At 53.1% G+C, this 12,248-nt stretch overlaps 1 protein-coding gene across 1 annotated transcript in view; it reads right to left on the bottom strand.

The window, feature by feature from the left end:
- The window catches only part of CCND1 (cyclin D1), a 34,355-nt gene extending 22,876 nt beyond the window's left edge, over window positions 1-11,479 (bottom strand). The window contains exons 1-3 of the mRNA XM_078594174.1: window positions 11,267-11,479; window positions 4,847-5,062; window positions 1,112-1,271 (exon numbers count right to left, since the gene is read on the bottom strand). Coding sequence (XP_078450300.1) covers window positions 1,112-1,271; window positions 4,847-5,062; window positions 11,267-11,476 — 586 coding nt within the window. The 5' untranslated portion in view covers window positions 11,477-11,479. The remainder of the gene's footprint in view (window positions 1-1,111; window positions 1,272-4,846; window positions 5,063-11,266) is intronic.
- Window positions 11,480-12,248: the final 769 nt, after the last annotated feature.

The following is a 12,248-nucleotide window of genomic DNA, read 5'->3' as shown; positions in this document are numbered from 1 at the left end:
TGAGGTGGTGCCGTCGATGGGGCCCAGGCGCTCTTAATTGCCACCGATTGTGTGACGAACACCTGCCAGAAGCTCGAAAAAACTGCGCACGTAAGCACAAATGTTTCCGTCCGTAAAATATCGTGACTCGCCGAGCAAACAATGCGGCCGCACACGGCGGCGGCGGCGGCTTGGGGAGTCTCCCTGCTCGTACCGCTGGCGCCCGCACTACCCTGCCACTCTTGGCACCAGCGGTTCGCCGGTCTGCCCGGCGCTCCTGCTCAATGAGCGGATTTCATCAAGCGAAAAAAAAAAAGGTAACTTGAACTTTTTTGACAAATGACAGTTGGGGGTTGTTGCGGTCTTCGCGGTAATGCGTCCGAGATCGGGCGCATGCCGGGCGATTTTGGCCATCGGCGTTTACGGGAATCTAACGAGCGAGCCGTAAGCCAGAGGCGGTGTTCGGGGGCGGCGATGAGGGCCCCGTCGGTAGCGCTTTCGCCGCATGGCTTGAATATAATAACAAAAAACGAAACGATGTTTATTAATTATTTTACGAGGCTATGCAGCTCTTTTTCAAAAGGGACCTGGCCGCAAACGATAGCTCAACGAAGAGGCTTGTCGTGACGTGGAAATGTATAGCAGCCAAATAACTCAACACGCACGTTGATTGTAATTGTGGAGGGAAAAATCGGATGACCCAAAAGAAAAATCCATGCGACCACGGGGAGAGAGAAAACGTAAACCCCAAATATTACAGCAGGCGTCGGGGTCGGGATCGAACCCACGACCTTCCGCATGACAGGCAAGGGAGTTAACATCTCGCCACCATGGCAGTCATGTGGGTGCACGCTCCCCTACAAAGGCAACAAAAATCTCCCGAATCCAGCGGCCGCCCCGATTAACACCGCGCGGCGCAATGACAGCGACGGTACCGCGCACCGTGTCTGCTTAACGGTGGACGCGAGAGATTCCTCGTGACGTCGTTCATCATGAGAGTGAGGCCACAGTGTGCAGGCGTCGCGGTCCGAATTTGCCAGACTTGAAGAAAAGTAAAAATTCCCCCCCCCCCTTCTTACAAATAACACGACGTGGGATGGGAGCGCGGGGGTGAAACAAGCGCGGTAATAACCTGTGGCGCAGAGCGCGATGAACGTCTGCGTATGCTTGCGCACGAGGTCCACGCTCTCGCGAGGCAGGGGCAGCCGGTCCAGCACGTGCTCCACAAAGTCGTGCGGCGTCACTGCCGAGATGTCCCACTTGAGACGCGTCAGCACCAGCAGCTCCATGTCCTGGGGTGCGACGACGGCGGAAGGGTGGGGGTGGTAATGGGGAGGGGCGCGGGTATGGTGCCACGATTAGCATGGTTGGCTACGTACGGTGTGAAAGAAGTTCAGCGTATATACACACGGTGGCGAGATGTTAACTACCTCGCCTGGTATACAGGAGGTCGTGGGTTCGATCCCGACCAGGACGCCTGCTGTATATTTAGAGTTTGCGTGTCTCTTTCCCCGTGGTCGCGTGGATTTTTCTCCGGCTCCTCCGGTTATTGCAATACATTTACACATGATGACAAGCCACCTCGTTGAGCTATCATTCACCATAGCCAGGTCTGAAAAAGCTACATGGCTAAAATAAAAAAAGTTAAATAATTTTCAGGGCGAGGGTCGCATTTCGCTCTCACGATTGCCGTGTTGCCGCGGGATACGTTTGTCCGCGCGTAGCGCCGCGATCCTTTTGGCGTGACGCCTGCCCAAAGTTTTGCTCAACGTGCTGCCGGGAGAACGCTCCAAGCACGCGGGGCGACACGTCGGACGTCGGGCCGAGCGACTCGCGCGTTGCAAACAACCCGGAGGGGGTGGGTGGGGGGCGGTGGGGGAACTCATCAGAGAGCTGTGCAGCATTGCCGAGACAATCAATTGCTGCATCGTGCGTACAAGAACGAGATGGAATGCCGGATTGTTGCATTGCGAGACCGTGGGAGAGATGACAACGGTTCGGGGAGGTGTTCATCCAGCAGCGGATAGATCACGGCTGATGACGACGACGATGATGAGTAATGGGAGCAATGATGATTACGCCAAATCTGATCGTACCACCTCATGCACGATCACCATCGTCATCATCGTCGTCACCATCATTGTCGTCATCGTTGATTGTGACCAACGCCGCCTTCCACAGCTGATGCTCGTGGTCGAGCCATCGGAAATCTGCACGTCCACGTGCCCAGCGTGCGTGGGCGTGAGAACCGAGGCTCGCAAATCGCTTCGTCTTATAAATCAGCGACATCAATGATTTTCTGGCATCTCCGCCATCTCCTCCACAAAACCACAAGCCTCAACACCGCACCCTCCCTCCCTCCCCCCTCCCCCCGTCTCTTCCCTCTTGCTTCCCCGCTGGGTCCAATCGAAGATGTCAACTCCCCCACCACCCACCGCTTGCCCTGGCTGCGCCTTCCTCCCCCCGTCCTCCCCTCAATGAGAGTTGCGGCGCGGGCCCCAGCCGAACGGAGAGATGGCGTCATCATGCTGACGACTCACAAACGCGGGGCCACGTCTGTTGCAGCCGGGTGGGATGCTGACTCAAGTGAGTCAGCGGTGGAAATTCCACATTCTTATTGCGGGGAACAGTGTTGTTGGCGGAGGGTCAAGCTGTTGAGTTTCCACGGAGTGGCGCGCAATTTTTTGTCCGTATATTTATCAACCCCAGAGAGACGACCGTTCGAAAAAAATGATTGAAATGTTGCTCTCTCCCAAATATTTCTACGGGTGTCAGGTCAAGAGATGACGACTTACATCCATATCGTTGAGAGAAGGGATCTCACATGGTTCATATAAAGAGTACCAATAAATCAAGCAATCTTCCTCCAAACCTAGCCAGAACATCGCTCTCTCTCTCTCCATCATCGTGCGATTTCCACAATTTTGGCAATAGTCTGACGATGTTGGATGCAACCACCAGTCAAACGTCATACCAGATTGCTCAATTGTGTGTGGATCGCTCTGCAGCGGTGTGCCAAAGCAATGCTGAGTTGACGCGTTTGTTGACTTGGCAAATGTATTCATTTGGCTATGTCAGGTGGAGGAGGGTGTACCACACACATTGCCATTGCACTCGCGTGACGATCGGATCCATTGGTCGCAAAAACCCCAAGTTGAAAAAACTCCCCAATGTTGATAACGTTGCTAACTCAAGTCTCTTTAATTACTAAATTTGCCAAACACCCCACAGTCAAGTCCCTTAAACTTTGACAATTAATGAGGATTTCCTAAATATATTATTGTTATGATTACCTTCACCACTCTGTGTAAAGTAAACAACAGCTGTTCCCTTTGGGGAGACTGGTCTGTCTTAATAAAAATGAAAAATATAACAATCACAATTTACAGCCCTTTGTCAATCTACTGCTGGATGAAGGCCTCCCAACGTCGTGTCAGTTATGGGACCTGTTTGACCACACACCTGTTTGACCACACACCTGTTTGACCACACACCTGTTTGACCACACACCTGTTTGATCACACGGTCACGGGGCCTCTTTGACCACACACTGGTCAGCACAGGTCAGTGAAGGCAGGCTGTCTCAGGACTGCTTCAGGTATCTACTGATGAAAGTACGAATGTAGGTATGTACAATCCCCCCCCTCTCCAGTCTCCCTCTTAGGAATGTGGAATTCCAACTTGTGGCTCAGGACTGCAACAACCACCACCACCAGAAAGGGTAGGGGGGGGTATAGTAGCTTGTAACTGTGGGCATAGCTATCAGTAGTGTGCAGGCAGTGCAACTGCACCAGGGTGCATGGGCTGGAGGGGGTGGTGGGCTACAGAGGAAGAAGGACATTTGGGCAAGCGGGCCCAGGTTCATTCCTCGCTCCGGCGCCTATTGCCCACCACGCTACACCACCGAGCAGAGGTCCCTACAGGGGTCGCCACTGTGCTGATTTTCCCCTTTCCCTTCCGCCCTTGCACAACGATCGGCAGTGACCACCCACAGCGCTTGGCATCAGCTTCGTAGGCTCCGGCAAATACCTCCTTGTGGCGCCAGAACCACTGCACGCTAGAGGCCAGATCCACGCATCGAGTTTTTTGGAGCTAAAAAAAAACTTGCCCCATGTCTCTCCATCGCCGATGACAACGCGCCGAATCGCCGCCCACACAATGAGTTGTACCGGGAATTGGGCCCGTAACATATTATCCGATACAGCGATAACGATAACCGCTTAGAGCCCAGTGTCAATCCACCGCTGGATGAGGGCCTCCCCCGGCGCTATGTCAGCCATAGCGGTTGCTTGACCGTACTTCACCACCCTCTGTCAGTGCGGCGGGATGGACGGGCGCGACTGGCTAGGATTATAATCGATTGCCACCGCGGCCAGAAAACAATCCTCAGGTCTTCGTTTACCACAGAGGAGCGCCATGGTCGGCCGTCGCGTGCTCAGCTGTCAAAGACAGGTTGTGGCTTGTGTCACGCACAGGGCTGTGGGGGGGTTGTCTAGGGTGCCAGGGTGGTGCCATGTTAACTACCTTGCCTGGCATACGGGAGGTTGTGGGTTCGATCCCGACCCTGACGATGCCTGCATATTTTGAGTTGGCATGTCTCTCTCCCCGGTGGTCACGTGGGGTCGTCCGGTTTTGCTCTCCAACATTTAGAATCGACATCGCGCCTTCAAGAGTATTTGGCCGCTGCTATCAATTTCCACGCGACGACGAGCCACTTTCGTCGAGCTATCATTTGTGAAAGGCAGCCCCCCACCCCACCCCCCCCCCGCTTGTGAAAAAGAGCCGGTAAAATAGTTTTTTTGAAATGTTTTGTTTAGTTGGGGGACGGCGGGGCGCGTCGGGGTGGCTGCGCGCGCGAGGGCCTCACCAGCAGGTCGTGCAGGTGCACCGAGTGGTCGGTGTAGATGCAGAGCTTCTCGGCCGTGAGCGGAACCGTCTCGCGCAGCTTCGACGCCAGGAACATGCAGGCGGCGCCCAGGAGCTGCAGGCGCGACTTGGCGGTGGGCACCGTGGAGAGGTAGCGGTCGAGGCAGTTCATGGAGAGCGCGAACACCTCCTCCTCGCAGCGCTGCTCCTCGCACACCTGGCGGGCCGGAGTGGGGGAGGGGGGCGCACGCCGGCGTTCGTTCGAAAATTCAGTTGACCGAATTGTACGTACGTTGAACTTCTTTCGCGCCGTCCGTAGCCAACCAATCGGAGGTGCGGGGGGAACGGACAACAAGCTAAACAAAGTTTAGTCAACGATAGCTGTGGTTAGGGTGAATATATATACAATAAAGTGATGTTTCAGGCAATGGACCGTCTTCATAGCACACAGATGACTCATTTTGTTTTTGTCCGTGCGCTACGAAGCTGGGGTCCCACTGCCCAAAACAAGGCCCGTTATGTTATCTCTTTCCTTTCCGGGCCGCAGCGTTATTCGCGGACGTGTCGGGTTTCAGTTGCTCGTGGAACTTTCCAAGAGCAGTGCGCGCGTGGACAGGGTCCTCACCCCGATCGGGCGGCAGCGGCAGCACCATCACCAAAAACATCTTTCCTAATGGCGACGATTAAAGATGGGTAGAGACGAAGGCCCTGCAATCGCCCGTTCATGCCACTGCTGGCGGAAGGGTCTCCTCCCCCCACGAGAGGGAGCTCATGACCGCCCCACGAGAGAGGGTGCTGCTCTTGGCCAAAAACGGGGCGGACGGAACGTCTCGAGGCTACCGCTGCGGTCTGCGGATGACAGGACGGGCGACTCCGCACATCTGCCGGGGCGGAAGGAGGAGCAAGACGGACGGACGGACGGAGATGGACTCGGATGGCATTTCCACAGAGAGACCTAGTCTCTCCACAGAGTCGGCAGTTCTAATTGTTGTCTCTCCACAGAGAGACGAGGTCTGGACTTAAAGACTCACAACAACCCCGGGTTACGGTGGCCGCCGACTCATAAGGCCGTGGATACAATTTTTTTTATCGAGATTGAAAGCTCATTTGGCTGGAACTGCTTTTTTGTGTTTTAGTTCGTTGAACTTTCCCATTCCCTGCACCTCCGATGAGCACGGCTGGCTACATACGGTGCGAAAGAAGTTCAACATACACACACGCAACAAAATACAAACAACAACAATTAAAACTGCCGACTGCATTAACGCTGCAGCAATGGGCCGGCCGTGACAGGAAAAACGACGACTGCAACGACAACAAAAACAACGACTACATCTGCACGTCAGCTCGAGAACTCTCTCTGTACGAACAGGGGCCGCAGGAGGAGGAGGGGAGTCGGTGTGGTAGCAGTCGGGGAGGGGTGCGCCGCCTTTGCACTGCCGGCACGACGCTGGTGCGTGGCGTGCCGCTGGCCCGTCCTGACCCTGCCGCGTGTCAACGTTTTGCATTTAAGAACTTGTACCTTGGAATTTTTTGCCTCACTTGATACAGTAAATCTAGCTGTGACGGTCCCACCTGATGACAGAGACTTGTGTTGCCTCCGAAACGTCATGATTTTTATTATTTTATTTTATTTTTATTATTACTTTTATTATTTTTAATTTTATTTTTTACCTACGTGACTTTACCTAAAAAACCTAAGAGTATGAATCCTTGCAGTCACGAAAGCTTCAAATCTAGAATCTAGAAGTGTCAACGTTTTGTTTTGGCATCGGTGCCCGAGTCGTGCAATCCGTGCACGAGACAAGCCGTGCACTTGCGTGCACAAATCAAGTGACGATTTCGCCACGTTGAAATGCGTTTTTCTTGGCGACGCCTTCATGTGTCAATGGGTGGGAGGCGCAGTTAGAGGTCATTTAGGACCACTTCATACTTTCAAGAACACAATGCACGTGACAGGATGTGTTTACGGTGGTGCGACTATGGGCCCCCCTCCCGCCCCCGTATTTTTTTAAAGTCACGGCTCGGCTCGGCTCAGGCTTGATCGAGTGATGCGGCTCACAGAAGCCCTGCTCAACTTGAGCACGCTCTCGGAGCATTTCGCTTCCAGCCAGGCTCAGGATCTGCACGGAGCTGAGCCTGAGCTGAGCCATGGGATGAGCCGTTCAAATGCATATTTGGAAGCAACCGAGCGGCTCAAGACTAAACTAAAACTAAACACATTTTTTTTATTTACAAGGTAAGGCCCACTTCATGGCTCTTTTTAAATCCTTTATATTAAGTTCAATTGCTTGCTTGCGTGCTTGCGTGCTTGCTTGCTTACGACCGTGCAAATCTTTCGGTCGTTTTTTAACCTACTTCCCGTGATCCAATCGAGCTGACATTTTGCACACAGACTCGTTGTGCGTGACAATTAATTTTTGTGAAAAAAAATTCCCAAATTTTACACTGTTTAGGGAATTTTTTTTAAATATTTAATTACCAATTGCTTAATGGTGGCAGACAATGATCTGACCCATCGGTGGCAGCCATCTCAAGCCAGAGGACGAGAGGACTCTAGCCGCCCCGATGCCACGCATATAAAGGATTTAGAGTGAAAAACTTTGTTTTTACGGGTTAATTTTTTCAGAAGCGACCTGGCCACAAATGATAGATAAACATGAGTGGTTGATCGCGTGGGAATTTATAGCAGCCAAAGACTCTGGTCACGGTCAAGGCGATGACTAACAATTCTATCCAATACGAACAGGAGATATTGGCCAATTTGGGCAAGTGTAAATTTAGGCTTTAGACTTCACTGTAATATTCTCCGCACATCGTCTGCCAAAGGGCGGGGGCTCAGTCTAGGGTTAGTCAGTGCCGGATGAAGCTAGTGCGGGGCCTGTAGCATATATTATAAAGGGGCCCTAAATAAAATGACACATAAATGTTAAAACACACATTTTTTACTTGCATAGAAAAGTAATTGTATTTTTAAATTTGCGATACGGACAGATAATACGACAAATCGCTAACCTTAAACACCCAGTCGTTCGTAAAAGTTGAAGGGCAGTATAGTACTATAGCAATAGAGCAAGTGCAGAATCACTGAACCGGAATTGATAGCTTGAAAGCATTTAGCGCGAGGCCCTTGAAAGGGCGGGGCCCGTAGCGACTACATATGTAGCTCCTACACATGTAGCTACTACTTTGCTACGAGGATAATCCAGTACTGGGGTTATATTCGCGATAGGGGTTTGAGTAAAAAATAAACCGACCACTCACTAATCGAGTGACGTGAAACGTCAATTTCAACCGTTTCGTGCTCGATAAAAAACGAAAGCAAACGAACGAGGGACGTCCTGGGAAGGAATCGACACAAAGAACCAGTCCAAGAATCAGCTACTCTGGACCGCTTATAGGGGACTTGGAACTTTCGGACTGACGCCGCTACAGGGAACCACTGGAACGCGCTCGTGAATGGGGGGTCCGCGAAACCTGCGTCTCCAGAGCCGCATGCGACTCTTGAAGCGACTGCTTCGTGACGGTCATTTATTAGGGGTCATCACCCGTCTCGTATTCCCCCCACGTTGCATTGCGCGCTCTTGACAAATTGATTGTGGTTGTCACCGAATTCGAAGGGAAAAAAAATGGGCAACCCCTTCATCAATCCCCGTGCTGGATGAGGTCTCTGTCCCGTCGTAGGACGCAGCGAAACGGCAGTGAGCGTGGACCCAGACATTGCTTCAACAGCTTTCGGTGTGAAAGTCAACGGGGAGAGAGCGAGAGAAATAAAATCACCCCCCCCCCACATTGAGGCAGAGAGAGCGAGAGTTCCGCAAATGCCCTCATCTCCTGTGCGCGTGCATGCTGAACGTCTTCCGTGCTAATCGAAAGGTGCGGGGGCGGCGGGCAAGGAAGGACAGCAAAGTAAACAATAACAACAATAAACAACAATAAACAACACAACAACTCTCTCTTGCGGACGCGACGCCATTGCCTCCGTGGCGGGGGTCTGCGCGTTGGGGTTTTTTTTTCTGAAAACATTTTTTTTGGGGGGGGGGGGGAAGGAAATGAGATCACGCAACGAGGAGTCAACCCCCCCTCCCCTTCCCCATCATCTTGCAAGTTCTTCACGTCGCCTAATATACTTCCTCACTGTATCCCTGGTCAAACAAAACAAATAAACAAGGGGGAGCTCGAGCCCCCCCCCCCTCTTATTGGGGTTGTGTACCCATAGCTGCCTCCGTCACACACCACACACACACACCACACAACACACACACCACACACACAGCACACACACAGCACACACATCACACCAAACACACACCACACAGCACGTACACACACACCACACAACACACACACCACACCAAACACACACACCACACAACACACACAGCACATACACACACAGCACACCACACACACCACACACACACCACACCAAACACACACACCACACATACACACAGCACACACCACACACCACACAACACACCAAACACACACCACACACATACCACATACACACCACACCACACACCCACCACACACACAGCACACACCCACCACACACACCACACCACACACCCACCACACACACAGCACATACACACACCACACAACACACCAAACACACACCACAAACACCACACACACCACACCACACACACCATACCACACACATACCACACACGGGAAACACTGTAGAGCAATACGGCAGCCGTCCAGGTCGGATCGGGGTGTGGACCCCTGTCCACGTGCGCACTGCTCTTGGAAATTTCCATTGGCTTGTTTCTTAAAACATTATTATTATTAGATTGGGGGGGGGGGGTCCATGTCTCGTGCGACACAGTTGGGGTATTGTTTTTGTTTCTTCTCGCTCGGAAGTCTATTTGCTTCGTTGTAGTATTTATACATTAGTAGTTGTTGTTGTTGCTGTTGCTGCATTTGTAATTTTTGGTGACCGATTGGTCACTTGCAAATTGGGACTCTCTCCTATCCTGGTCTCTTTGAGTCATCTCACCCGTCGGTTAAACAAAATAAAAAACTTGACATTAAAGTTTTGCTCGACGATCATTCTGCGCCCCTCGCGCGTGACCTCAAGTCAATCGCAGACAAAGCCTCGGCTTCGCCTCTCTCGAGTCGCCAGGGGATTTTATTATTTTGTTTTTGTTTATTTCGAATCGGCGTTCGTGGTTGAACCCACATTGTGGTCCAGACGAAACACTCCGGTCCACAGAATCCTCAACACGGGCGGAGCAATACATAATAACGTCGCCCTGGTTAAAGGTAGTGAATCGATTACAACATTATATATAGATAAAATAAAACCTCTTAACACAATGCTGTGACTGCAGCGGCCTCTTGTGGTTGGAGGAGTTCAAATTAACAGATGACAGGGCATACACGAGTTGAAAAACGGCGTTACGGCACTCGATTACATTCATTCATTGCGAGGCTTAATAATCGATACGAATCGATGCACCGTTAACGCCGCTACGTGTCACGCGTACTCGCCCCCCCCATCTCTACGTGATCCACCAACCCCTCCACTAATTCTCGCTGTATTTCAGTGCAACAGCAAGATCACGACGCCTTAACAAAACCCACCGATGTCACGCTCTCTATCACTTCCTCCTTGATTTTTCTATATCCCTCGGATAACATTTGATTCCTGCTACTTAAAGAACACTGCACATGCACAACACAGTGACAGAGGCCACCTGGGTTCGATTCCCTGCCACGCTGCAAATGATCGGGTTAATCATCCACGAAGCGGTGGTCCCAGGCTCCCCCCTCCCCCCTTGACCAACACGCATTGACCAGCGTGGTGAAGTATGGTGAAACAACCTCCACGCCCGAAATGGCAGCGATCCGCACCTGGCTGCCAATGAAATGCGATCGCATTTCAAAAAGATGCTTCATGGAATGAGTCTCAGCAGCCTGCACTTGGAACAGGGGGGAGGGTGTCGACAGCACGGAGGACTGGGAGAAAATGGGAGTCCTACAGGAGACGAATGCACGACCTGCCGTCGATAGGAACCGATGGCGTTGTGTGTGGGGGCAAAGGGGGCAGCCCTGCAATTGCTTGCTCACGGCACTGCCCCACCACGAGAGGAGGGAGCTCTTGGGAGGCCTTCTCCACAGGCTATTTTGGCCTACTCTTCCACCCATGCCAGACGTGTCAGCACCCACGCTTGACCCCGCCACGCGCGACATACCGATCGGTGATTCACGGTGGTGGTATTGTGGTGGTGCACCCCTTCACACTGTTTGCTGGCTGGGTGGCCGGTGGGTGATGTGGATCGGCCTGCCGGCAGTGGGATGGGGGGGGGGGCGAATTTAAGATTTAAGCAAACTTGGGCCCCCCGTTGTTTCAACCGCGTTGCCGGGAGATCGAAACGCGGCTTAAGCTCCTCGAGCCGAAACCTACCTCCAGCATCCACGTGGCCACGATTCGCCGCATGGGCTGCTTAATGTCGCGCTGGACGTGCTTGAAGTAGCTGTGGCTGGGCGCGTATCGCTCTTCGGCCAGCAGCAGGTTGCGCAGCGCGCGGTCGCACACGAGGTGAGGGTCGAGACGGGCCCTACGGATTTTCTCCGGTCGCTCGCTCTCCCAGCAGAGCAGGCGGCCCGCGTCCATATCTTCCCCCCGCTCCTCTCCCCCTTTCGCCTCCCTCACCCCTCCCCCTCCTCTTTCCTCCACTCGACGGAGGCACGGAGAAGAAGAAGCTAAGCGGCTCACAACTCCACCGCAATCAAGCAGCCAGCCAGCTCACAAAAAGAAACAGCCAAAGCCACCGCAGGAGAGGGCTCAAACGAATCGCAATCGGCCGGCCGGCCGCTTGAGAGTCGGCAGGTCGCAAATCATCCAGGCAGCTCAACAATTAACTACCCGGCCAGACCAGCCAACTCGTCCAGCCACAGCGAGCACAGCCTAGCAGCTAATCAATTTAGGCAGCTTAGCCCAAAGCGGCAGCTCACCAACTCAGCAAGCAGCTCACCCCTCACCAGAAATATAAATAAAAGCCACAGAAAATTACGCCCCCCCCCCCTGTTCCCCACAAAAACAAAGCAGCGAAAGTTCTCGCGATTTCTTCCTCCGCGTCCCCCCCCCCCCCGTGTCTCGTTGCTGGCTTTGCTGCTGCGGTTATTGTTTCGGTTGTGGTGGTGGTGGTGGTTGTTGCGGCGGCGGCTGCTGCTGCTGAACTGCGATTGTCCCGTCTCCGCCCGTCCGTGCGAACGAGGCCACGACGCGTGGGTCTCTGCGTGTGTGCGTTCCTGCTGCTGTTTGCCGCTGCCGCTTGCAGAGAGTCGCTGCTGCTGTTGCTGCTCCGTGGCGCTGCGTGGAACAATGGGAATGTGGCTGAGCGGGGTGGTGGTGGTGTTGGTGGTGGCGGCGGCCGCACGCGCAG

Source organism: Lampetra planeri, chromosome 5, assembly GCF_965212315.1.
Source record: "Lampetra planeri chromosome 5, kcLamPlan1.2.h2, whole genome shotgun sequence".
NCBI classification, from domain to species: Eukaryota; Metazoa; Chordata; class Hyperoartia; order Petromyzontiformes; family Petromyzontidae; genus Lampetra; species Lampetra planeri.
This window is presented reverse-complemented; position numbering and strand designations above follow the sequence as displayed.